This window comes from Serinus canaria, chromosome 6 (genome assembly GCF_022539315.1).
Source record: "Serinus canaria isolate serCan28SL12 chromosome 6, serCan2020, whole genome shotgun sequence".
Classification (NCBI taxonomy): Eukaryota; Metazoa; Chordata; class Aves; order Passeriformes; family Fringillidae; genus Serinus; species Serinus canaria.
This window is the reverse complement of record NC_066320.1, coordinates 23,230,447-23,258,391: the sequence shown is the minus strand read 5'-3', so window position 1 is coordinate 23,258,391 and position 27,945 is coordinate 23,230,447. Positions and strand designations below refer to the sequence as shown.

The window sequence follows — 27,945 nt, the reverse complement described above, 5'->3', positions numbered from 1 at the left end:
GAAAAGCTGGGAACACCCCCCAGCAGGGGAGCTGCTGACCCAGCCTGCAGAGCTATGGGCTGACAAGGCTCTGATATGAGCTAGCTGCCTGTGGTCCCCCAGCTCTGGGAAGAAAAAATTCCTCAAAGCTTCTCAGAAGAGGCACCAGTCTCAGTCCACTGACTTGAATTGATGAAATTTGTACCAAGTGGTGTGTCCTCACAGGTGCTGAGCATTCCTGGCTGTGGCAGTGCCATCTTCAAATGGGATGTCCCTGGGCTAATTGTTGCTGGATTTGGACAAATGATGTTTTTTCTTTCCTGGGAAACTGACTGGTTTTGTAGAGTGCTGACAAACCCCCCCCCCCCCCCCACCTTATTCTCAATACTGCCTGTCTGCTAAAGGTGGTGTTCCTTGGAGATGTGCTTTTCCCCTTTCAAGGCTTTTGATGTGCTTTCCCATGTTAGAAAATTCAAGAAGGCAGCATGTGAAGCTGGCTGGGGCTGCTGAGTGTTGCTGGGCGCGGCAGCTTTGATCCTCGGCGGGAGCTTTGCCATAAACTCGATCATGCATTTTTCATCCCTTGCTCTGTGTGTGTGTGCTGTGCAGGGGCTGCAGGCACTAATCCTGAAGCTGCACTCAGCACCGGGGTGAGACTCACTTGCAGTTCATCGCTGATGCAAACCCTTCCCATCCCCAGGGTAACTCCACCACGAGTTACCCTATACGAAATTTGACCCTGACATCTAATAGCTAGGGAGCTGCTCCTGTCTTTAATCTCTCTGACAGTGCCTAGTCAGGGCTTTTTGAAGAATTTTGTTGGTCTTTTCTATCATTTAATCACTAGTTTTCTTTATCTGGAGTTTTGTACTGCTATCTGACCCATTTACTTGGAAGCCTCCAAGGAGAGCTTGAGTTGAAAGAGAGCTGGGTTTGTGTTCCAAGTATGAGTCTTTCACTGTTAATTGTATTAGCATTCATAATTGCATGCACATTTCTAAACTGTCAGGATTGCCACATCCTTTTAAAATATGGATGAGACATCAAAAGGGCTATGACTGCTTGGAGATTAGCAAGAAATTAAACTGCCTGATTCCTCAAAAACAATGATGTGAGCTGTTTTGTTCCCATTATATTAAAAGTGACATAGGAAAAGTAAGTCAGGAATTAGGCTTTTAAAGCCCATTAGCTGGCACAATGTAATTAGCAGGAACAGGCTGTTTGATGCAGGTTTGAGGTGCCCTGTGCCTGCTGTTGCTATTGGATGGGCAGGGTCTCTGCCTAGTGGGAGCCTTGTTGGATAGGACTGTGTGTGACAGAACTCATGGGATGAATGGGAGGAAAGGGTGGAGAAATCCTAAATTCACATCCTCTCTTTGGTGCAGATTTGCTTTTAGGGAGCTGCTTGGTCTCCCTGTTCATGGCTTAGGCTCTATTTTAGTTCTCAAGGCAACCCCCAGTAGAGGGCACTTGTGGCTGATGGGTAACACAGTGATTCTGCTCTCTCATTTGGACTTCCTGAAGTCCTGCTGGGAAGTGTCACCGAGCCTGTCCTTTGGAAATACATATTTTACAAACATGAAATACGTCAGCATACATAACATGCATGTGCCATCCCAGATCCTTGCCAGCTGCATGGATCTGTTTACATTTGTATTTTCAGGTATCAACAGTTTTGCCATGTCATCATCAAGCATATTGAGACAAATACATTTCACCTCATGACCTCTTGGAAGGTAGATGGCTGTTTTGGAGCTGTTATGGAGCCCTGCTTGTCCAGGGATATTGGAAAAAAGTTGTCAGGGCAAGGGAAACAAAGGTGTTGTTGCCTGTAACAGCAATACAAACCTCTTGGTTCCCAGACTGCTTCCCACCCACTGAACCCAACGTGCCTTGTTGCGTGCTTTGTGCATGGCGATGGATTTGGTCTCACGGAGGTGACAGCAGTGACTTCTCAGTCCCAGCTGGGAAGAGTTTCTCCACAGCCCTGTGCAGCCACAGCGCAGCACCTCTCACACAGGCGCTGTCGCTTTTGTTCTTTATCAGTGTAAATCCTGACAGGGCTGGTCTCGCTTCACGGGCGGTGCCTGCACAGATGTGCCAGAAGGAATTGATGGAGCCTGGCCTCGGTGGGAGCAAGCGGCATCCCGGCAGATGCGGGGAGCGAGCAGCATCCCGGCGGATGCGGGGAGTGAGCAGCATCCCGGTGGATGCGGAGAGTGAGCAGCATCCCGGCGGATGCAGGGAGTGAGCAGCATCCCGGCGGATGCGGGGAGTGAGCAGCATCCCGGCGGATGCGGGGAGTGAGCAGCATCCCGGCGGATGCGGGGAGTGAGCAGCATCCCGGCGGATGCGGGGCGCGGCCGGCAGATGGAGCGCGGCTCCTTCCCCGCGCACGCTGCTCGCTGGGAGCAGAGCAGCGCGATAACGGATTGTTTATTATGGAAACACGCCACTTTTAGCTGATTTACAAGCAGCTTTGTGGAGCTCCTGATCGCCCCGTATTTTTGTTTTTAGCCCGTTACTCATCTTGATCCATCGCTGGTACATGTCTAAGCAGGGCTGTAAATGCGCTGGCGGGGACACGGTGGGGCCAAAGCACGGGGGATAGAAAGCAGCTGTCAGGCAGCATTTCTTCCAGGGGTTTGAGGAGTACCAGCAGGCTGTGTCAGCCCGGCAGTGACTGCTCCTCAGTGCCTGACTTTACAGTCAGACTGTTCTGTAGTTCCTTCAAGGCCCTGTGGTTTAGTGGCTGCACAGATGGCTGCAGTGCGTTTAGAGCAAAGTGAAATAACACTAGTTCCTTCCATCCTCTGCTGCCTCACCCTGAGAAATTAGCAGCCTCTTTTGGGAGCTACTAGTCAATATTCCAGATTCAAACACCTCCGGACTTTCAGCAAAGTTTGAAACAATTCAGGAGCTGAGTTTCAAGTCCACTTTTCCTGTGCCAAAATCCGCAGAGCTGAATACCTGGGAATTATGGAGGTGGGTTAAGTCACGGACCAAATACACTCTGAGCTTTTCATTGTCTACTTCTAATGCATCAGCTCTCCCAAAATAATATGTCTAGCATGGTTCATACCACAATCACTACTGTAATCACCACTGAAACCTGCATAGGTTAGAAATCCATATGTGGTTCTGCGTCTGGGTGAATTTGGCAGACATAAAGCAGTCCCCAAAAGGCAATTTCTTCCTATCAAATCATCTGCCAATTTTACACAGTTTTGATTTATGCTTTTTAAGGTTACTGAGCTCTTTGCTGAAAGAGTTGAAGGCCATCTGCACTGGCAGTGAATGAGCCTCTTCAGGATAAAGGCTGGCTTCCAGATGACAGAGTAGCTGAGAGCTTGTATCTTTTACACATGAGGCTTCTCTGCCTGTCCTGTTGGTCCCCTGCACCTCCTTAGCTAGAGTAAGTGCTTCCTATTACAGAAGAATATATGTGACATACATCAGGCAGGTTTTGTGCATTGCAGTTTTAAGGGAGGTAGAGGTGTTACACTTCTGCTCCTTTACCTGCTATTCCAACCAAGGGTAGAGAAGAAATGTGCCTTGAGGGTACGTAGCTCTCCTGGTTTCTCTAATGAAACTTTGTTTGTGGTGTTGCTTTTTCTGTCTTTTTTTATTTTTATCTGAAAAGGGAAATTAATTAGGCCAGTTGGAAGTATATGAGGGCTGTTTTGCACAGGGAAAAACAGCAGGTGAGCAGTTGTTGGAATAACTTGGACAGTAGACAAGAGCATGGAATAAGAGACCGACAAGAGGGTAGTTAATTTAGTTAGAAAGACTGGCTGAGCACAGCAGTCTGGAAAACAGATCATCTTTCTGAAAGGCACAAATAAGAAAAATAATGGCTCCAGATTCATCCCTTGTGTAAATCTTTTGAAGTTGGTGACTTGCACCAAGATGATTTAACCCCATTACTTTTAATGGGTCACTGCAGTGTCCCAAGAGTTGTTTTTTGCTGCGCTCTGTTCTGAGGCAGAGATAAAGCAGAGCCTTGGTGTCTAGGCTTCAACCCAAGCTTGGTGTCCCCATGGGGCTGGCTTGGGCCTCTCCACATTGTGGCTGACTCCAGTTGGAGAGGGAAAAGGATGGAGGAGATGATGATGTGTCTGAGCTTTTGTCCCATGACAGCTGGGTGCTGCCAGGACTTTGTTGTGAGCCATAACATGCCTGGAAAATGATATCTGGTCTGAAAAGCAAGGCTAGGCAGGCTTAGAGGGCTCACTGGAGTCAGCACCTACCCTCACACCGCTCTGGGTCTGCTGATCCAAAGTGATAACAACACATTAACCAGAGACAAGGAGCTGTGGAGCAGTGTGGCAAAGAAAGGAGCCTGAAATTGAGCATAAATTGACCAGATGAGTCCTGTTGGGACTCAGTGGGCAGAGAGCAAAGGTCAGTGCCCTTGACACATGAGAGGGACTCAGGGCTGTAGCTGTGGACAGGGATAAATCACATTTACCACGTATCATTCAAAGCAAGCTGGTCATAGCAGGAGTTGGCCACACGTAGTTAAAAAGCCTGTGTATCACAGCAGGGAAAATGTAATCTAGTGCCAGGAGGGGGGATGCATCTTTGTCACCAGTTGTCAAACAGGTGAAAACGTGGTGGCAGACACAGCTGTAGTGCTTGGGCAGAAATACTGATCAAGCCCCAGTCTCATCAGGCAGCAGCATGTGGTGGGCTGTGCTGTGCCCCTGCTCCTTGGGGACCTCAGGGCCCACCTTGTGCCTCAGCTCTGTTTTCTGCCTGCCTCTCCTCCTGTGCCTTGCTCCTAGGGCCTGACTCGCTGTCCTTCATTTTACAAATGATTCAAGTTGTTCTGAAGTATTGACCAGACAAGAGGAAATGAGCCAGGAGGAGCAGATGGGTCAAAATGAAATTATAAATCTGAATGCAAATGTTCTGTTGATACTGAGGAGGGGAAAGCTGCCTTTGGTGAAGTTTGGGTGTGAAATCATCCCTAAGCAGCCTGGGTTTGTCAAGGTATCAGCTGCTCTTCAGCATCATGCAGAAGGAAGGGAAGATGAGCATCACTGTGTCTCTGGGCATTTATCTCTTGACAGACTTAACATGACTGCACAATGAGTCCAGGGGGAGAGTCCAGACATGGGCCCCGGGAGGGAAGGATGTAGCACATGCTGAAATAAAAGTTTCTCAGTAAACTTTGTTGCCTAACTTCTTCTAATACTGCCATTTAATCTCATTGGTCTGTAGTCTTCTCCCAGTCACATGCTGTAAGACAAACTCTGTTAAATCACTCCATAGCTAGAGCAGATCAGAAAATCCATCTGGATTGGCAAGCTGATCTGTAAAATGCTTTATAAAGCTTGTATCAGCAATAGTGTGGCCAGCAAGCCAGGCTGGTGATCATCCCCCTGTGCTGGGCTCTGGTGAAACTGCACCTCAAGTGTTATGTCCAGTTTTGGGCCTCTTACTACAAGAAAGACATTGGGGTGCTGAGTAGAATCCAGGGAAGGGTAATGGAGCTGTTTAAAAGACAGGTAGATGTGGTGCTTATGGACATGGATTACTGATGGCAGTGCTGGGCTAACAGTTGGACTTGTTGATCTTAAGGGTCTTTTCTAACCTTAATGATTCTGTGATTCTGTAAATATCAAAAGTTGTTCTTGTGAGCATGTGAGCTTTGGAAGGACCATGTGTGCTGGTACCCAACATATCCCAGTGTAATATTTAAATGTGAATGCATCCAGTACGTCTTTCTGTCTTTTGGTGAGAGAAGTGTCAGATGTAAAGGGTGAAACTCAATTTTTGCCCAAGATATGGTCACAATTCACCCCAGGTGCTAGAAAACGTGCTGCTGCTGCTCTCTAGTACCCCAGGAGGAGGAATTTCAACCATGGCCATCCACAGACAGGTGGGAGAGTCCCAGCAGAGCCTCATTTCTGTGTCAGTTTATTTTAAGTAACAACAGCAATTCCCTTCACATCAAACAGGGCTGCCTGCATGGTCCTTGTGCAGCCTCTTCAAGGGTAGCACAGGCTGGCAGCATGAGGGAGTCTGAGTGCCACAGGATTCTCTGAGAAATTAATCCTTTTCCTTTAGCAGAAGAAATGATTGAAAAGTTCAGGTGCTGCTGAAATCCTGCCTGCATGTCCTGATCCACGGAGCAGCATCACCAGCCCAAGTCTGCACTGCAGTGACTCAGCACAGATTGGTACCACACACACACCTCTGAGCCCCTGCAATTGCATCCTCAGAGCACAGTCTTATTCTGGCTTATTTCCCCAGAACATGTAGCAAAAAATTTTAAGTAAAGAGGAACTCTGAAAATTATAAATTTTTTATTAAATGAAGGAATATAAGAAAAGTATTTGTTACTGCTCAACATTAAATGTGAACAGACCTCAGCAGGTGTGAAGGGATGTGATACAGGCTTGAAAACCCTGGAGCAAGCCAAGGGAAGGCCTGTGAGAAGGAAAGAAAAATGCAACATGATGATGAGATGCAAATTTTTCTGCGGCTGTGTTTAAGTGCAGGATCAGGGGCCATCCAGCTGTCTGTGGGCTGTTTTCAGCCAAAGGACAACAGAAGGCAATGGGTGATCTCATCCTGCCCCTCTAAAATGGACAAATCTCCTCCACAGTTGTTTAAGTATCAGTTTTTCTAAGGTTATTCTTTGCCAGCTGTTTGGCAAAGCCTGATGTGGGCTGAACATTTTCTTCTCTCTCACTGCTGCCTCATATGGAGGAAAAAAGCTCAGGTGGTTGAGGTGGCCATGGCTGGGAGGTGGCAGAGCCCAGATGTATTTCAGAGGGTTGAAGGTGTCAGCAGAAGAACCTTCAGTGTGAGGGCAGCTCTTGGGATGGTAGTGTGGAAGCATGGCTTGTGGGGATGAAAGCCCAGGAGAAACTCCAACAGGGCTGTCTTTGAAATGCTGGGTCCTGCAGGTATAATGTGCTGGTTTTATCTGACCTGTGAACATCTCTGATAAGGCATCAGATCATTAGTCCTGTGCTTGTTATTGTACCATTTGCTGGAATGAAACACTAGCATTTTTAAATCACTGCTCTCAAAGCAAATCATAAATTGTTAGCAGTTTCTTTTCCTTTGAGTATATCCCTCTGCCAAATTGTTCAGTGCTCATATCTTCCAAACTGGGCGTGGCATTACCAGTGAAGAGCTGTGACTGAGCATAAAATAATTATATTTTAGGAAAGCTGAGCTATAAAAAAAAGTGTGTTTCCTAAAAAATTAATAGAAAAGGACCCCTGCCTCTTAAAACAGTTCTGCTTCCAGCCTCTGAAAATTACAGTGCATTCAACTCTGAAGTGCTAAAAGTCTGCTTTCTGCAAAGTGGAATTTTAAAGGCTGTTGCTCAAAAGTGTGTGTGTGTATATATATATATATATATATATATATATATATATATATACACACATGGTGCAGATATACTGTGGAGTTACTCCTACCCACAACCTGATTTTTGTGCTTCTAAGAGCTGTGACACACTTTCAAGAGGAGCGATGTATTTTTAAACTCACACTATGGTATAGGATGAAGGACAGCACGACTGAGTCTGAGCCTTTGAGGGATGGAGAAGTTAAAGCCCAGCCTCCAGTCTTTGTGACTTTCAGTCATGAGTTCTTTGCTCAACTTTCCTCATGTGAAATGCTGTGGCTCTTGTCCCTGCTTCAGAGGAGAGAGATCCACTGGAGTTCCTGGGTGCTCAGCTGGGAAGATAACACGGGCATGGTTGCATTAGCAACTGGATGCTCTTGAGTTCTTTCATGTAGGATCTGTTCCCCACCTTAACTGCAATTTGCCTTCTGAAATGTTCCTGACTTTAAGTATTGACTAAAACTGCACCTGGAGACACATTGGGAGATGGACTTCCTTTGGAGCTGGTGGCGTGGCACAGTCACAGTCGAGGTGTGCATGGCGTGTCTCATCTGTGTGTGTCCTCTGCCCTGTGCTCCACAGGTTGGCTCCTCCCTCAGCCCCCCTGCTCACCCTTTGGGACCCTCATGGCAGCAAAGGAGGGATGAGGGGCAGGGTGTTATGTTTGCATTTTGGACTGTTTCACTGCTGATTAGAAAAGTTCAAGGACCTGTTGGGCATATGACCTGCAGGTTCTGGGGCAGTGGAGGCAGAGAGGTAGGCAAAACATCTCTTCCTTCTCATCACTACCCCTGATTTGCTTTGGTGCACGTAGGGCTCTAAGATTTTCTCAACACTGTTAAAAAAAATGTTTCTTCTTCTGAAAAACTAGAGCACTTTTACCTTTTCTGTATCTTTATTGAGAAAAGGATCTTGGAAGTGTTACCACAATAAATAAATTAAGCAACTTACTCCCTACCACAAAACCTTGCATTTTTAATGTAAAATGAAAATACATAAATAACCAGCAGAGGGGATATGCCTGGCCTCTAATCTGCATGGAATTCACTCTTTCAGACCCTTGTTTCTTTCTGTACAATGATTTAGAAGGAAAAGCTTCTATCTAGTCATGAGGTAGGTCTCTGCAGAGCTCCCCAGGCACTGCTAATGGATGGGATGCACAGCAGAGCTTGAAGGTTTGAAGCTGAATTTTTGGGGCTGCACATGCTGTTGCTGAGTAGGTCAGAGCTGGGTTCTGTGGGCTCAGGGTGTTCATGTAGTGATCAGAGCCATTTTGCATTAGAGTGAGGTGTGTGCTGTCAGCAGGGGAGGGAGGCAATCAGCTGCCCAGGAGACAACAGGTCGAGGCCAGAAGTGGCAAAGCAGGGATGGGTGGGAAGCTGGTGCTGCAGAGGGGACAGAGGCAAAGCAGAAGGTTCCAGGAATTGGCTTCATCCCAGAGGATGACTGGGGAAGAAATTGTTAATAAGTAGGTTATTGGCAGTAGGACACTCCATTTCATGCTCTGATTCCTAATCCCCACAGCTGCATCTCGTGGCTGGTGTGCCTGGATTCCAGTTTTGAATCTCACAGTGTTTTACTGTAGAATAGCACTGAATTCAGACTTGGAACTCGACACCACAGGGTGAACTTCAGAATACAGAAACCTCTCAGGACCTCAGGGATGCTCTTGTGGTGAATGCTACTGCCAGGCATAGCATTGCCTGCCCTGGTGGGAAAGGCAGTGTACCTGCTGAGAGTGTGGTTTCTTATTGTGCAGCTTCTGGCATTTCAGGTAACAAAGGGAGAAAACAGTGCACAAAAGCTGATTGCAGGGCATGACATTCACAGAACCTCATTGATATTCCAAGCTTGGGATACTACTGAGCAAGTGAGATCAACAACTGAAAAGGAGGGGGTGTGATGCCTGACAATGAGTGGCATTTTCCCTTCGCCCACATGTGATATCTATATATCAGATAACATGAACAGTTAAAGCAGGAATAAGCTGCCAGTGGCCATTCAGCTCTGCAAAATAGAGATCCCTCATGTTTCAGGCCAGAAAAGCTCCCTGAATCATCAGTCATTTTGAAGGAACAAATAATTTGTTTTTTAGCTGAATTTAAAAGTCTGATTCTGTAACCAGCTGAATGGATGGAAGTAATTACATTCATTCATTATGCCTCTTCACTTTTATGAACACAGAACATGGAAAAAGATGTTGGAAATGCCACACACACTCTTTGGAGATGTACGAGGTGAATGAAAAGTTAATGTCTGGATGGAGAATTGGACAGGAGTTACATAAAAAGAACAAGGAGAAACTGACTGTTTCCTTCAGGAGCACATATGAAAAACATCCAAATTTGTATCTGAACTGGACAGCAAATTTTTTTCTATTCAGACATTGCACTGTTTCATGTTGTGTGCAGTCTGGATATGTTGTAAATGCACATAAAAAGATAATTTCTTCTGTTTTCCAGAGGTATTTAATATTTAATGCTGGTCACCTTAGAAAGTCAATTGACATGATTTGAGATGTTTTGAGGCAAGTATACAAGCATATATTTGAGGGCAACATGATTTTTTTAATTTGCCCTTTTAATTGAGTAAGCCTAAAACAAAAGTATTAGGATGGATCCATACATGTAATAGCAAAACCATCTTTTGCTTCTGCAAATTTAATTTTAAGTTCAGTATTATAATCCATCAAATACCAGTCAAGCAAAATTCACTGGAAGTTTTGATAATTTTGGGTATAGGACTATAAAACTTAGGGTATATCTGTTTATCTTTAGTTTCAGGCATCTTATAGTATGGATAACTGCAGTATATCCAGGGTGAAATAGCTGTTTTCTTTGTTTCCTTCCTAAAATGAACTGAGCATTGAGACTGAAACAATCTCTTACAACATCTATAAGTACATGGCTTTTTTTATTTATTATTTCAATCCCTGTTTCAAAAAAGAGCATCTCCATTCACTCCTGGAGTGCTCAATAAATCCTTTCTTAGTGGGCATGATACATCCCAGGGCGGAATGCTCTGGAAACTTTGTGATGCTTCTTTGCAAGTATCATGTAATTTAACTCTTTTACTTTTTAGAGAGCATAAAAGAGATGGACCTGCTGTCAGAATTGGATATTTGAAAGGGGTTTGGTCACCTTGAAAAGTAACCCTAGTGTTTGAAAGGTTTTATCTTTGGGTAGGTGTCTCTTTTTCCCCCACAACTGGTGCCTGTCAGTGATAATTTGGAATAATTTAATGAATCTCAACAGTTATATTGGGCAAGACAAATTCAGGACTTCTTTTTTCTTTAATGTTTTAATGTTAGAATCACAGAGGATGTTTTAAGACTGTCTGATCCTGGTAGGTAATCAGGGAAGACAAGTCTGCTTTTAGTAGTTGCCAATCCAGCAAAATTTACTAGCTATGTTTTGGAGTTTTACAGTGCTTGAAAAAAGCTCCATTCAAAGGATGGTGATTAGAGAAATTTCCTAGAGTTCATGAACTTGCAGTAGATCTTACATGCCATGATTTATGTCTCTTGACTAGTAAATTAAAGAACCCGATGCCTCGAAAGATATTTCCATATGCTGCTTTGTAGAAACAGGCAGAAAACAATTCCAAGTAATATAAAATCGGTGTCTTATAGAGAACTACACTGCTTAGTATGCTGAAAAGACATTTGATGTTGCAAGACAGTTAACTGAGGACATGCTGCTGAAGCACATTTGGGAAGGAGCCCTGCTTTAATCTCCCTGCTCTAACTGAGGGAACTGTAAAGAGGAAAGGAAAGACTGCAGTCACCAGATGAAGTTGGAGTTCATACTGTGGGCTTGATCTTGTCTTCCCACATGCATCATAAGCTTTTGCCTCTCTTGGAAAAAATGTTTACCATTCTTAGGGCCATATGTGCAACAGATGATTTTAAAAATTCAGGGGAGATATCTCCCACTAAAAAGGGGATGTAGAACTAGGTAGGGCAGTAGGGTATTTAGCAGTGCAAAGTAAGTACAGATGCAATAGCCATCTGCTGTCTGTGCACACTGCAGCACTAATCTTTCAGGTCCAGCTGCCCTTGGACATGCAGCAGGAGCAGCAAGACAGAGCAGTCCAAGCATCATGTTGCTGAAAAGCCAGTTGAGTATACAGAAGTACTACACACCAGAAAAACACCACAAGAAAAAAAAAAAAGCAAAATTGTCCAATACCAAGCATCTGGCACACTCTCCTTTGTACTGGGAGTCCAGAGGTCTAGCAGGGCTGGGGCCATGTCTGGAAATGCATGTACATAAATTCTTATTTTGCCAAGTTAGAGACTTTAGAATGTCAAAAATGCCAGTGACAGCCTGGGATTTCCCTGTGTGAGCCTCCAGCATGAGAGCTGCTGCCAGCACTTGCACCACGCACTGGGATGGGCTGTGGGGAATGCCAGGGAGAGATGAGGAAACCCAACACACACAGTGGGGTGGTTGTGAGGCTGTTGTGGGGCAGAGTGCTCAGAGGAGGCTGTGAGTGGGTATCCTCATGCCTTGGGCAGTCAGAAAGGAAAGGGCAGACAGAAAATTCTTCTGCTTTGTCTTCCTGTGAAAGGGTCCTGGTCCTGCGGGGCTTCCAAGGGCTCGATGTCACCAGCCCTGTTCATCATGGGGAACTCTATTCACAGGGGGATGTGGTGTGTGAGGGCTGAGGGGAATTGCATGTCCCAAGGGCTTTCTCTCAAGAGCAGGAGGGGAAAGCAGGAAGAAGGCACCCCAAAGCATGTTGTTTGGGTCAGTTATCCTTTGTCAGGTCTTTCTGCCCAAGATGGGGAGTGAGAAGAATTGGGAATGCCATTACTCAGCAACCCCATAAGCAGAGCAGCAGCAGCTGCAGCACCTACACCACTGGCCACAGGCACTTTGCAATGGCTCCTGCTGGCATCTGTCCCCTGGTGGGAAGAGACCTGCTCTAACCTATGCCCAGGGCTTGTTGGATACCTCTGGCAGGTCAGGTCAAGCCATCAAAACTTTTGGGTTGCTTTGCACCCCTGGCTGACCACATGAGATTGCTCAGTCACCCCTTCTACAGTCCTCACCTCTGAACGTGTGATGAAGTGCTCCCTCCTATTGAACACACACCTAATTCTATAAGATACTCATCAATATGTTTCATATGCTCTCTGTTAAAGAATTGCATTAATATTTCCTTGAATATCTGCTGGAAACAGCTTAGGTAAACAGCTTAGACAAGGGAATCTCAGTACCCTTTACCAAAAAAAAATCCTATAGGTTGCCTCTTTAAGTACTGGATGCACATGTGGGAGCATTGGGGATGATGAAGTATTCACTCAGATTGCTGGTTTCCGCTGCATTGAAGTCAGAGACATTGAAGGCACTACAGCATTTATAACTGATTTCCTGAACAGTGTAGTAAACAGAGATGAGAGCCCTTTTCTTGTAACTCACATGTGCAACAGAAATCACTTAGCTAACATAAATCAAGACTAAATTGCTTTTAAAGGCTCACAAAACATTTCTGAAAGAGACAGGATGAGGAAACCATTTGCCACAGTAGAGTATGTCCCCGTGATGAGTCCTATTAAAGCTTGATCAAAGAGCCTTATTGGCTTTTCATTAGAGCCTGGTTATGTACAGTTGAAATTCAGCAATGATTTCGACAGAATAGGCACAGAAATATGCACAGGAGGTAAATTTAGGCAGGACTCTAGACCATCAAAGTACGTGATTAAGGACAATTTAATGTGCTGAGTAATGCAGTGTGATTTGGATGTAATTTATCCTAATCCAGTCTGATCTTTTACAGGAGAATATATTATAAGGCCACAATTAGGTGAGACCTGGGCCCCATCTGGCCTCCTGTCTCCTACAGTGGCTTACAGCCAATACAAGAAACAAAGCAAATACAGAGTGAACTTCCCCTGTGTATCCTCTCTGTTTCTGGCATTCAGCCGCTGTGGGACTCTTCGGGTCAAAACATCCAGAGCATGGAGTACAATAGCCACCATTTATCCTTGCTTCATGAATTTATCTCCTTGCTTTTTGAACCCATGCCTGGTTTTGGTGATTACAAAGTCTAACGCCAGTGAGTACCATGATTCAGCTGTGTTACATGCAGAAGCTCTTCTCTTACTTTGATTTAAACTGCTGTGCTCCAACTGTTCTTCCTGGGGCAGTAATTCAGGGGCAAAAGCCTTTTTGGACAAGCTGTGTCTGGAGCTGGAGTTGAGTATTGGTAGCCTGTTTTCCCAAGAAAACTTGGGAGTTTTCTCCTCTTCCTTCCCTTTCTCCATTTCCAAGGACTTTCTGGCACGGGCTTTTTTGGGGGTGACATTGTTAGTTCCATGCATGTTGTGGTGGGGGTGATGGTATCCTCCCTCTCATGAGCAGGCACAGCCTGGCTGGCCATGGGTGATGCCTCTTTTGGGGAGGTCATCTATAGGGACAGAGAGGTGGAGGAGACCGTGGCCAGGCACTACACACACAGCTCTGGGCAGAGATAGTCTGACACAGCAGAGGTCCCCAGAGAGGGACAGCAGGGGGGACTCTTTGGGCTGCAGTTCAGAAACCCAAATGGACAACGTGCTTGCTAACCAGAGACTGGACCCACATCTACAGAAATGAGATTTTGAGGCACCCACCCTGAAATCAGGGAGGGCTTAAGAAAATGAAGTAAAGATTCAAAGCCTGTGCAGACTTCTTAAGCTCTTAATCAGATTCATATGATGTATATGCAAGCTCATTAGCCTGACCAGTTTATAAGGTACATTTGAATTTATTACTCTGATACTCAATACTTAATTTGTAACTGTGATTAGATGCATCTTTTAAACATGTTGTATCTGCATGTAGCTGTTTGTAATAAAATTCCCAAGTGAAGGGCATAACTGGAAAACCTGCACATGAGAATGATTAATTTTTATTAACTTGTTTTTATCACTCAGCATTTATGCTGTAAAGGCTATAATAAAGTGACACATGCTCGGTCATTGTAAGAAAGAGATAAATCTGGCCTCCCCACAAGGGACAAGCAGGGTCAGTTTAGAGGAGGTGAAGAAAGGTGAAGAACACCTCCACCCAGAGTTCTTGCTAAGGTAAATACTCTTTTCTGTCCTGTGGAGAAATTTGCCATCTGTAAGAATAAACAAGGTAAACCAGAAACAGATGAGGATGTGACTCTTAGGCAAGACCTTGTTTTTATACTTCTTTCCAGGAAAAACTTGCTATAAACATTTGTGTTGTCTTTTTCAAGGCTGTTGAGGCCTTGCAGTAGAGGATCACATGGCCTTAGCTCATTGCTCCAGCGTTCTGCAGCCCCCAGCCTGTGCCGAGCCATCTCTCCCTGGTGCCAGAGAGGCTGGACTTTGCTGTCAGAGCGCCCTGCCCTGCATCTCACAGCCTGGTGAAATGCTGAATGTGCATTTTCAAAGCTCTGTCTTCCTCCAGGAGGATAACTTCATCATAAAAATATAATTGTAAAAATGCAAGAGGCTAATTCTACATTTCTTTAGTCTGAGCCAAATACTCAAGTTGCTCTCTGGAGCCAAGTAATCAACTTCACTGCTGAGGAATCCTGGGACAAAAATCTGTGGCATTTCTTACTCATTTAGAGAAAGGGTTGGGTGCCTCAAACCCATCTCTTGTCCTTCTAACACCCATTCTGCATAAAGAAAGAAATGGCTGCTGCTCTCAAACAGTGTGTCCATGTGAGGCTGAGATGGCCCATGGGGATGTCACTTGTCCTGGAGCTGTCTGCATCCCCTGCACTTTGGACTTGGTGGGGGGCTAATCTCCAGGATAAGTGCAGAACAGAGGATACTGCCTTTCCTTGTCCTGCATCTCTGCCTCATGATAGAAATCCATGGATTCAGGTATAGGGAGCATTGCTGGAGAGGAGACAGTGTCCATCTCCTTCCAACCTTGGCTTTTTCTGTGCAAGCTAAGCTTACTGGTATAGGGGAGATCTCTTCTGCACTTTATAAATTTATTAAGTTCTCCAGTGTTGTGCTTGGAGCTTCACAGGGAAAACTTTGGTTGAACTTTAGGTTGCTGTGTTCAAGCAAGCTGTCAGGAGTCACTAAAGCACTAAATCAGGATCTCCAGTTGGGTCCTGGTGAGCCAATCTGGGCCACTTTTGTTATGGAATGCAGAGAAAGTAACTGCAGCCTAAGCAGAAGTATATAGTACATAAGGCTGGGCTGTTTGCTCTGCAGACACGCTGTTAAGACAACAGGAAGGTGACAGGAAAGCAAAATCCTCTATTTTGTTTTGTCCCTGTTCTCTTAAGGATGGGATTGCACAACAGTGGTTTACCCTTCTTAGCAGCAGCAGAGGCCACGTCCAGCCAGTGAGAAATGCCTGGGCTGGAAGTCAGGTCGACAGATTCTCTTCTTGCCCCACAAGTCCCTTTTGCTCGCGGCAAGGAATTCTGGAGTCTTGGGACCACCACAATGGGGCCCTTTCTCACAGGGCTGGAAAGCTCGACCTCTGCTCAGAAAGGACAGATTCATGTTGGAGAGGGTTCCACAATGCAACGATTTATGTCAGGAAATGAACAGAATACTTTCTAAAAAAAAAAATGAAGAAGAAGAAGAAGAAGAAGGAAAAAAGCCTTCATCTGTTTCTTTGGCTCAGGGAAGAGATCAGCTGTGGTTTCATGATATCAGAGGATGGAATGCTGTAGGGGGAAAATGTATAGCTGTGTGCATCCATCTGTTTGAGTTTCTATTCCCAGTGCATAACACACAGAGTTAATTTTGCTTAATTACATGTCATATGGGTCTCAGAGCTCAGTGGGAATGAAGATGCCTTCATGCACATGGTTCAGCTTTTGCACTCTGAGTACCACGAGTATGAATTACAACCCTGCACTCTCCATACAGCTCCTGTGTGTTTGGATAATAATAATGTGTTAGGTGCTCCTCCAGCCATAGTCCTTGGTGACAGGCAGGTGCCAGTTCTCAGTCACACTTGGTTTTGTGCCTTGTCTCAAATAGAAAATGTCAGTCTGGCTGTTGATGAAAATAAGGAGCGTTTCAAGATGCAAGTATTTTCTCAAGGCTCAAGTTCCTGTGCACATAAAGAATAGTAGCAAAGTATTTTTGTATTGGTTTACTTTAAAAATAGCGTCACAGAATCTGATAGCAGTGCTAAGAAAAATAGTTTGTGAAAAAGCCGTCCTCATTACTGACTGCAAACTGAAATGTTGGGAAGGAGAGAGTGAACTTCCTTGTAAAAATATTTCTGTGCTTTTAATCTGCCTGGCAAATCATCGGTGATTAAATGATAATCTAAGTTGTTTGCTTGAAATGTCATATATCTCCACCACAGTCTGCCCACACCACTAGAGACTTTTAGGAATTAAGGACCCTGGGAAAAGAAATTACTACAATGTACTTAAACAAGAATTAGCAAAAGCCAACAATAAATTTCAATTTATGTATTAAAATACTCTCTAGGATACAGACTGACCTTCATTACTCAGGGTTTGTCACTGTCTCATCTCCTTTGGACAGAGAACACTGAGAAAGAGACAGGAAGATGATTTACTCTCCCTTTAGCTTCTGTCTCGTCTGCTGCAGTGTCTGCTGTGCAGCTCCCCCAGCCGTGCTGCTCCATGGGTCTGACAGCTCCTCATGCTTTGCAGGCACTGTTTTCCCTCATAGCTGAAACTCATGGTTGTCTGAAATCTTTGCTAAATGAGTTGAAGCCAAGCCTTGCTTTACTGACAGGCAGAGGCCCCAGGCTAAAGTGTGACGTATCTGGGGAAGGAGGAATCCCAGAGAGTGAACTTTCTGGGTCTGCTGCCCACAGCAAGGGGGAGAAGCTTTCAAAAGAGCCTTTGCACCATGGGTCCCACAGGGATGAGGACCCCTGACTGAACCCATTACCTCCAAGGGAAGCTGGTCCTGCAGGAGGCTTCTGCAGACTTGCCAGGTCTCCAGAGGCAATGCAGGAGAAACCCTCTGGGACAGATATAAATCAAAGTGAATTAGAAAATAGATAGGCCCAGCTGTCACCAATGCACCTAGTCACCTCCAGTCCTCTCCACTTGGAACATTTTGTAGTCTCTATTGAACAAATGTCAGGATACTCCTCACTTTTTAAACAACTTTCTGACTGTGCCACTGTTTGTGTGTATCTGTATGTATTCAGATCAAAACACGTGCACACACATCAATGTTTATTAACTCTCACTGAATACAGCAGCAAAGTCAGTCCCTAAAGATGTGCCATAAAACTTTTCCATAACATTGTTAATAAAACCTTCATATTTAAATTAGATTGCAAGTGATGTATTAATTCAATATAAGATCTTCTTATGATTCAGAAATTTCCAGACTGTGGACAGCTTAATGTGCTAACACAGCAGTCAGCTTTATAGCAAAGTCCATGGTCCTCCTTTCACATTCATTGCTACATTTCAAATGAGTAATGTTATCCTGGGGTAATGCTGATGAGAAAGGAGATCCAGCTTCCCTCTCCTTTGTCATTGAAGGAGAGTGTATCCAGCTTGCATGATGTGCTTGGCACCAGCTATGTTTTAATACCATTAGCAGCAGGAAATATTTTCCTTGCCAGTAATGAGGCTCAGCATCAGCTAAAGGTGGTGCCCCACAGGAAGACTTTAAACAAAATTTCTAGATTCAAAAAATTGCTAGATTTAAAAAAGGGTAGAAATATGCTATTTTTGAGATAGGTGTTTGTTCAGTGTGGAGTGATCCTGGATGATGAAGAGACCTGCCAAAGCTACTTTTAGTTCCACCCGCTGCTTTCATTGTTATTCTTGTAGCTGTAGCTGGTACTGGAGTTAGGATGGTGGTGTCTGTTCTCATATAGAAATGGAAGAAGAATGGAAATATGTGTGTCTATGAAGATGAAAAGATAAAAAGAGCAAGAGCTGAAAAGAAAGTGACCTTCCCTGCATAGCTACAGATATGGCATTAATTGTGCCTTTCCTTGGAAAGGGTTTCCTTCTGCAACACCACATTTTTTGTCTGATCTAAGGGCTAACAGTGTGCCAGGTGCAGTCTGGGTTGCAGGAGGTCAGAGTTTCTACTTGGAAATTGTTACAGTCAAGAGAAACCATTAAATAATTTCCTTTATTGGTTTGGAGACATAAACCAATACTTCAGCCTCACACTAATGCTTCACTGAAAACCATGAGGCTGAGAGGAATTACCCTTATATATCATCACTTGGGAGAGGGAAGATACATCAATGAGTCATATGTAGGATAGGAAGACATTTAAAAAATTAAACATGGAGTCAGGCAGGGCTCCTTGCTGCTGCTGCTATTGCAAAGCAGCAACACAGGCTTTCTTTAGCAGAAAAAAGGTGAAGAATAGGTACACAAAGAGCACTTTACACAGTCAGAGAGATTTTTTGCTATATCTTCTTTGCTTTCTATTATTTTTTCTGTCCTTGCTGGGAGGAACAAGTTTGGGATTTCAGAGTTTCACTGTGGAGATGGAAGATTTTGTTTCAAGCTTCATTTTATTTGATACTGCTTTCCTCTGACTTAATAAGTGAAATGTGGGTGTACAAAAAAGTAAGAAGACAGGGAGACATGGGGTACCTGTTTTTTTTTCAGGAACTCCAAATCAGAACTCAAATAAAGCTGACTTTAAAACTTACAGAAAGACTAAATGAAAAGAGGAAAACTGGCCTCACAGGTTGTTTGGCTTTTCTTTATTTTTCATTAAGCCTTGTGAACTGGATGGTGGTAGTGATGGAAATAACTATTTAGAATGATAAAGTAATTTCTTCTAATTAAAAATCAATCAATCAATCAATCAATCAATCATTACCTCATTTCTAATCATGTGAATTGAGTTTTGCATGCCAGGAGAGCTGTACTGACAGCTCTACAAAGCTCCAGACTGGCATGGGAGCCAAGCTGGGGTAGAGGACTACATTTTGGGAATTGTGCCATCCCTGGGTTGGTCTGAGGGATCTCTGTTTCAGGCTCCATATATCAGGAACCATATTTGCATATGATATCACCTGTGTAGAAGAAGCAACTTATTCATGAGCAGTAGCATCATCACATCAAATACAGCTGCAGATATGGCTGAGAAAACAACCATTTAATTGAAGTAGAAATGAAACTGGGAAATTAAAGGGGGTGCAAAAAATTCCCAATTATTACTCACTGGAAGCAAATCCTAGACGTGTAAGGCATGGGGGTGCACACAAAATTCTGGGAGAAACAGAATTTACATGTAGACATAACTGCCCTCAAAACAGCTTTGGGGGCTCTTCAGCTGAGTCCCCAAACTCTCTTTAAATAAACAGCTTGGGATAATCCCTCTCTGATCCTCTGGAGGATGGAGCAAGGTGCAAGGGACAAAACCCCACTTCTGACAGCCCAGCCCCCCAAAATGTAGAGGCTCCTGCCTGTCCCTCTGATGGGATTCCTGCGAGGAGAACCTGCCGTGGGTGGTTCTGCCAGCATGAGCTCTGCCAGGTGCGGTGGGCACTGTGCGGGCACGGCGGTGCTGCCGCTGCCCGGGCTGCCCGTGCCAGGGCTGGGGCTGACCGGCTCCGGAGAGCACCGCCGGGAAGCACAGCCCCCAGCCAAGTATTTTTGTCCAGTTTTTCTTATCCCGAATCAGTTCTTGCAGCTCCTTCTGTAATTTCTTCCCCTCCCAGAGCAGCTGTGTGGGGTTTCAGCTGTTCTGCACGAGTGGAGGTGCCAGCACCCTTTAAATCACTATGGAAAAGTAAGGGCGCATGTTCTATCCTGGAAGAGAGAAGAAAATACAAAGTTTGGGGTTTGTTTCGGTTTGTTTGGGCTTTTTTCCCCCCTTGTGCTTTCCAAGTGCTTGTCAGAGATAACTAGGCGAGGACTGGAGGTTATTCACAAATTAATTAGCCTCGGGACTGCCAACCACGCCAGCTCAGCCTGGAGCAGCCGCATCCCTGCAGCAAACAGTTCCCATTCCCGCTCCTCTCGGGGGGACGCTAAGGGTTAATCCAGTAGCTGTGCATTTAACAGCACAATTTAAAGGGGAAAAAATGACACCCCTCTCCCCTGCCTTGCCGGCGGTGGATGGTTCGCTCTGCCGGGCTGATCACATGCTCCGCGCCCCCGGTGCTGCGGCAGCCCCAGCCGGAGCTGCCCGGGACGCCCCCGGTCCCCCCGCCCATGCCCGGCCGCCCTCACCTCCGCTGCCAGGGAGGGAGGGCGCAGCCCCAGCCCTTGAGCATATGGGTGGAAATTTGGGAGGCACCCGTTCTCTCACCACCCTTCCCAGCTCTAACCATGTCTATTTGTTGTTGTCTGTTTTTCAGGGACTATGGATCTTCAAAGAGGAAATCAGGTAAGACACCAGGCTTTTTATGTGCTGCATGATTCTACAGAGGTCCTGAGCCCCTGCTTTTCCCCTTCTGTTCATCTTGTGTGGCATTTAATTGTGTAGCAGTTTAACTTTTTTTGCTGAATTCTGCTGGAGATAAGCATCAGTTTCTTTCCTTTGCACTGTATAGAAGAAATATATCTGTATGCTATATAGATGTATATATACTTTATATAGTATTGCAGCTATAACTATAGTATAATTATAATGTATATTATATAGTATTGCAGTTAAAATGACTGCTCTTCTCTAACTGCATTTATTCAGCTCCCTCTCCAATGTGAGATGATAATTGTATTACATTTATTTATTTTTCATTGCAAGTGGTCAAAGTGCAGAGTCAGAGTTGGGGTTCTTTTCTGGAGGGGAAGGTTATCTTTTTCTCTGCTGATTTGAATGTTTTGTCATGCCTTTCCAAAATGCTCTGGTGAGGCTTCTGATGCAAAATGTTCTCAATGCTTGTGTCTGGGTTTGGGCTGCCTCAAAGGCTGTAGCTCAGTGTTTTCTTCTTAAAATCCTGGATTGAAATGTCCTATAAAACCCCGATTTGAGACTATATAAATCCAATTTTACCCCTCCCCATGTAGCTCTTAGTGATTTTTACAGATGTGTTTTCAATAGGGATGTGCAATTATGGGCCTCTGGGCTTGGCTGCTCTGAGCTGGATGTGTCAGGGCTTTCTATTTTTTAATTTTTTTTTCCCCCTAAGCAGCATTGAGCACCTGCAACTCTCATTGACTTTGTTTGGAACCTTGGATGCTTCAAATTGCATTTAGGGCATCCAAAGAGAAGCCTTCCAAACCAACTCCTGGAAAACTCTGGCCTGTGTGCAGGGAGAGGAGGATTTTTTTTCCTGCTTTTTAAGATGATAAAGAAACACTGCAGTGGCTTAGTCTCTGGAAGGGAAGGGAAGATGAATGTAACATGGACTGCAATGAATTTCACTGTCTAGATCGATTTGTTGGTTAATTATGAGGGCTTTTAAGCTGCCATCCTGTAATAAGCTAAGTGATGCACTAAAGAGAAGCTGTTGCTTAACCCTGATGGCCTGGGTATCAATTGGCAGCTGCCCTTGCAGGCCAATACTTTTGGTACCTTTCCTTGAATTTCCCTGAGGTGGGTGTGCTAGTGAAGAGGCAAGCATGGTACAAGGTGTTGGGCCCACAAATAAATTAGGGCATGCTTGGTCTTCTTAATCTCCTGTAAAGCTTCTGTCTGGGTTGCACTTCTAGGACTTGCTAAATGTAATATTAAGGAAAGTGTGTGTTCACAACAGCCTGTGAATTAAGTTGGCAGCAGTGCCTTTTCTAGAGGGGCTGACCATAAATCAAAAAGTCTTGAGTGACTTGGTAGAGGGCAGAGCTGAGTGTGGGAGTTCCTGGCTCAGTGCCACATCCTGAGCACTGGGGGCTTTTGGGCCATGTAAAAATCTTTGAAAAACATTGCTGAAGTCTCTGGGGCAACCTGATTTAGCACTGACCTGGAACAGCACTAGGAGACACAGAGAGCTTTGGGCTCAGTGCACCAGTTTACATGAAAGAGTATTGCAATTCATGTGCAAGAGATGTGAGGAACTGCTTTGGGAGTGGAAGGAAACTGCTGCCTCTCCAGAAACTGCTGCTCTGGGGGCAAGTTGGAGCTGATCTGCCATGACATCATGAGAAAAGCAATTGAGTCAGTGTAGCTGAGATGCCATTTGTGGATGCTGTCCCCTGCTGGACTCTTTGGCCCCCTGCCCTGAGGACCCCAAGTGACATGGTCATTCATCCCCGTGAGGGGTGCTCGGGTTGGGCTCCCTCCTTTGGCTGTCCCAGCTCCTCATGCTGCCAGATCTCCTGCACTTCTTTCCTTTTTGGTGCTGGGCTGTTTGTGCAGCCAGGCCTTGGAAACACGAGTGAGGGACACCCTTTCTCCACTCACCCCATACAAAGAGGAATGTGAAGCTGCACTACGAACAAATGGAGCTGTATAAAGGGACTCTGTTCTCAGCCATCTCCTTGCTTGATTTTGGAATGGCAGAGGAATGCTTCCTTCTGTTTGGAGCTGGATGTTGTGGGAGTGTGCACGCAATGAGCAAAGGAATATGCCAAGGGCATTCCCAGTTACAGCCTCTAACAAAGATCAGCTTTATGACACTTGTAAAAGGGATGGGGTGAATAAGCACAGATTTTCAGGATTGCTGTGATTGTCTTTTAAGATAACAAACAGCTTTGAAATAGTTTCTTCTATGGGTGCAGAACTACTGCATCTGTAAACAAGAGACAAATAGGCATTTTTAAATGCAAGCACCTCCCAACAAATGAGACCGTATGAACATCCTGTGTCTTGACCAAAGACGTGCTGGGAGGAGGCTGCTGGGTGTGAGCACAGCTGTCCCACACTGTCCAGCAGGAATCCCACAGCTGCTGTGTCTCAGGCATGTGCAGGCATGACACGAGCATGGCCAATTGCAAAAACATTCAGAGAATGCCTCAGACAGCCAACATCACCTCTACCCTGACCTCTGCCTTGCCAGAGTGAGTGTCTAGCTAGTCCTCTGCTCGCCCCTTAGAGCAGGGAGAAACTGGATAAGTTCAGAGCTTAATAGGAGTTATGGAAACATTTACCACTGCAGTTGATGCTGGTTGTAAACATTTGAGACCTTCTGAACTAAATGCAATAGCGTGGCATGTCCTTAGCTAAACAAAAGGGAGGCTTGTGCTGATCTGGGGCATCTCTGCATGCCAGCCCTGAGCCAGGCTTCCTCTTGTGCAAAGGGCTGTGTAAACACACAGCCCTTTGCTTGGATGTGATCTAATTATAAATGCTTTAACCTGCAGCCAGCTCAGAGACCTGGGGCTCTGTGAAGGCACAGACATTTGCTGTGGCCTGAAATGCCACATGTGCTGGTGCCTTGGACTTGGGGGGTTTTATTTGACACGCTGCAGAGCTGCTCAGAAAGCTGCCTTCGTGTTTCAGGCAATTGAATTGTTGCTCTATGACCATCTGTCAGTGCTGGAGAGCCCTCAGTACAACTGTGAGGAGTGGTTACCATGGGCATATTCTGTATACTTGCTACAAATGGGCTCTTCTTGGTCCACCCAAAGACCCTCTGCAGCAAAATGGGAAGGAATTACTTTCCAAACTCCAATTTGTCAGTTGCATTAGCCAAGTGAACAGCTACTCATTTGTCACTCAAAACAGGCATTACTTCTATGCTGGCGTCCATTGTGTGTTTTTTCTGTCCTCAAATCAAAATAAGGGTAGAATTGCTGCAAATCTGGGAATGGATATTTGTATGGTACATTACAAGCAACAGATTAGGTTAATCCATTCTGCAAACCCTACCAGCTACCATCTGTGCATGGTGAACTAATTAACCCTTGAGATATCTGCTAATCCTGATGTGGCTTATAAAGCCAGTTGGAGTACGTTTCTCCCCAAAGCTATCATTGTGTCACCCACCTCACAAACCCCCTTGATGGCTAGAGAAAGCTGCAGACTCCTGGAGTAAGATCTTGCCCTCTCCCCGTGCTGAGAATCTTTCCTGGCTGGTTTCATGCCAAAGCAGTCAGATCCCAGTCATGAAGCTGGAGCGTCTGGGACCTGCTGTTTGGTGGCAATAGGGAGCTGGTGTGGGCTTCACAACTTTTCTGCACTGAGTCTCAGTGTTTCCCAGCCACTGAGAAGATTCTCTTTGTTAACCTTGAGGTCAGATCCAGCACAAGAGGAGCTTTCAAAGTGATCCTTCTAGGTGACCAAGCCCTTGTGGTCACAACTCTCCATGTGCCTGGGCAGGAGCACTGCTGGCCACCCCCTTCTGGAGCCATAGCCCAGCTGCCCCTGCTGTGACTGCACACCTTGCTGCTGGGACAGAGCTGGCTTCCAGCCAGCCTGGTGGCTTCCTCTGGCACCTTGTGCTATGCTGTAGGATGCTCCTCCAAGTGAAGGGGAATAAGCTTTAATAAAATGGAAGTTATGGCTCCATCAGTCCTGCCGTGTTTCCTTTCCCTCATTGTTCAGATCCTGTCTGCATCGAGCTGGCTGTGCTTTGGCTGAGTCTGGCAGCTGAAATCTATTTTAAGTAGTAATAGGGCACTCAGAATATTCAGTTAATGATTTGGTTCAAGCCAGTGTTGCCTCAGGATGCTGATGAGGCTTCCTTGAATGAGTAAACCATCTTTCAGCAGGGTTTCCCTGTCCAGTTTTTGGACAGCAAGATTATGGCTATACACAGCCAGCAATCACTGTTTTCTTTCCCTCCTATAATCTAAAACTAGGAAGGATATATCTGCTGGCAAGTAAATAAAAACTTCAGAGTCCATTGGAAGATACTTCACAATCTTTTTATAGAAACATCTGTAATGCTGTCTTTTCCCTCAGTGGGGAAATTACTAAGCAGAGCTGAGAGAGTTTCAGCAATGACAGAAGTGAGGCCCCAAGTGAGAAACAAGCAGATTGTTGTAAAAACACCAAGGGCCTGGTGGCTGATCACTTTGTGGGGTGCTGCCTAGGAATTATGCGTGGAGCTGATGGTCCAAGTTGCTTCCTTGGCCTAATTCTTCATTACTAGAGGAACTTTCTTTCTTGCCCTCATGCACCAAAGATGTACACTCTGTCAGCTTCAGGGAGTGCCTTAATTGCCATTTCTTTGTATTATTTGGGGTAGTTTTTCTGCTTCCTTTGTAATTACCAAGGGAAATGGCTTAACTTGTGGCTTTTTCTGTCCTTACAGCTGAGCTAGGCTCTTCACTTCCGAGCTTAACCTTTCTAACCCTGTCACTCTGCATGTGTCTAGCCTGCCCTTAGAGTTCCATGGTGTGTCTTGCTCTATATATTTTTTTCTTTTTATAAAAAAGCTTTATTTTCTTGACTTAGTCTGAGCTGCCTCCTTTAAGACAATGTGGAGAAAATGAATAGTGTGTGCCACCCCTTCTGTGCTTAATCATTCAATGGGGTGACAAATGTGTGAGCTCCCAGCTGGATCAGCAGGGTTATGTGACTGGAGCTGGTTTTACCTGTTACAGGACTGAGGTGGGGACCCTGGGAGCAAAGCTTGGTTGATACCATTGAGTGTGGAGGTCTCTGCCAGCTTCACAGGCCTGTGGCAAGCATTTAGCTACACATAGGTACAGGGTGAGCAGGGAATGTACAGCCTCCAGCCCTGGCAGGTGTTTTGTAATATTTGTGGGGAATGGCTGCAGTGGAGGGAGAAGGAAGGACTGCTCCAAGAGGCATATAGTCTTGCCTTTCCTTTGCCTTAAGGTTGCTGCAGTATTGACGGGATATCATCTGGATATCCCATCAATATCATCATTTAGTATTAAATGTTTAGTATTAGAACTGGGGGATGCCTTAACTAATCCAGCTGACTGTGAAATCTGTCTCAGTTTTACCTTCTCAGCCAGAAGAACTCTTAAGCCTTTTAACTGGATTCTCAAAGAAGCCAAATCTAAGTGTGTTACTTAAGAGGCTAAAAAATCCAATTAACTACCATGGTCAATCCCAGCACGAGGCCATGCATCTTCTCTCAGAGTGGCAACTGCAGCAGATGCTGGGGGCTACCAGCCCCAAGCAGGGACTTGGCCATTGCTTAGTGGATCTGAGCCCAGGTGGTAGCAACAAAGTTAGAATGTGGTTTTTAACTCAGATGTTACTTTGAGTCATTCTGCTCTCAGGGTGTTTGTCTCTGAAGTCTGTCTCCCTATAATTCCTCTGAAAGCTTCAGCTTGGAAGGTTTTTTTTTAAGGTGGTGAGTAGGGATGCAAATCTGTCCAAGCCCATGGCAAGGTCCCAGGAACATCTTAAATCATGTAACTTGGTGTCTTAATCCTTGTAAGAAATCTGTGGTATGACATGATCCCTGCAAACTGAGGCATGTGCTCTTGTTTGTATCCTGATGAATCACAGCATGAACTGTGCACAGTTGCATTGTTCCCTACAATTAGAGCAGAAGCAGGGATGGTGGACTGGCTCCTTGGTGCCATTTGGCCTGTTGATGAGGATGACTGGATGAGATAGTTTGCCAGTCACTATTTTATAACTTCACAAGCATGTACTGACAGGATTGCTCTCGATCAGAAATCGTGAACTGTTCCCTCATCATACGATTAACCTTCTTGGCTGTATGTACTAATTACTGCATGGAATTTAAAAACAGCAGATTCTGGCAGAACATTTTGGTTCTCACATAGCTGCTGCTTTTTTTTTTTCCTTTTTTTTTTTTTTTTTTCCTTTTCAGGAAGATGAAGGAGTTTGTAATAAAAGAAGGATAGAGTAGGCAAAGTAGGCGAAAGCATAGCAGTTAAGGAACAGACAAACCTTTTCATTTGATTACTGGGGATATCAATGTGCATCTTGAATTCAGTCATCAATGACAAAGCTTCCTTTTCTCATGACTGAGAATTATTTCTCCTCAGGTAGTGAATTTGCTAAACTTCTGATCAGTTTATTGGTTTTTGCTTGATGCAGTTATTCCCCAAAGACCTAATTTTCTTACCTGATTTTTTTTTTTTTAATGAGACCATAAGTCTTTTTTTTAAACAAGTTTTTCATAAGGAGCATCTTCTGTGGGTTTGGGGTTTTTTATCCAAGGTAAAACTACTACTCCCGTGCTCAGGTGCACTAGCAGAGAGCAGAATTTGAGGAGGAGCTGCCACTAGTCAGGCAGATTTCATGTCCTTGCAGCATCTGTGCGTGTGTGACCCAATTCTGCATCTTCAGTCAAGATGTGAATCTGTCCACTCCAATCCCACGCTCCAAATCCAGTCTGTAGTGTTCTGGCAGAAGGAAGCTGATCTCACACTTCTCCTTGTACACCATATTTTTAAAGTCACTGCTTAAACTGAAGTGCTTTGGACTTCTGCCTGAGGCTACTGACGAGAAGAGCAGATAGGAGACTTTATTCTGCACTGCTTCAGTTTTCTGCTGACAGGACATGTGGCCCATTAGATGTATAGGATCACTGTCATCTTCTGGGTGGCCCATATGCTGGGGTGGGAGGAAGATGGGATAAGAGAGAAAGAGGTGTTTGTATGTTGTGTGGGTTTTTTGTTTTGCTCCTTGGCTTTTAAACTGAAGTGTGGGGACAGGGTGCAGGATTAGGGAAAAGAATGTGTTTGTGTTCTTTGCCGTTCCCAGTTCAGCATCAGTGCTGCAGAGAGCCCTGTGTCCAGGAGAGAGGGCAGGGAGACTGGGTGCAGGCAGGGCTGGAAAAATGAGGTGTGGCTTGAGCACAGCCATGGTGGAACAGTTTGAACCCTGAAAATGCCTCAGAG

At 45.1% G+C, this 27,945-nt stretch overlaps 1 protein-coding gene across 3 annotated transcripts in view; it reads left to right on the top strand.

The window, feature by feature from the left end:
* Nucleotides 1-27,945, top strand: part of SH3PXD2A (SH3 and PX domains 2A) — a 245,071-nt gene that overhangs the window by 131,293 nt on the left and 85,833 nt on the right. For all 3 annotated transcript variants that reach the window (XM_050976023.1, XM_050976022.1, XM_050976024.1), the window contains one exon: nucleotides 20,625-20,653. In XM_050976023.1, the coding sequence (XP_050831980.1) occupies nucleotides 20,625-20,653 (29 nt within the window). The remainder of the gene's footprint in view (nucleotides 1-20,624; nucleotides 20,654-27,945) is intronic.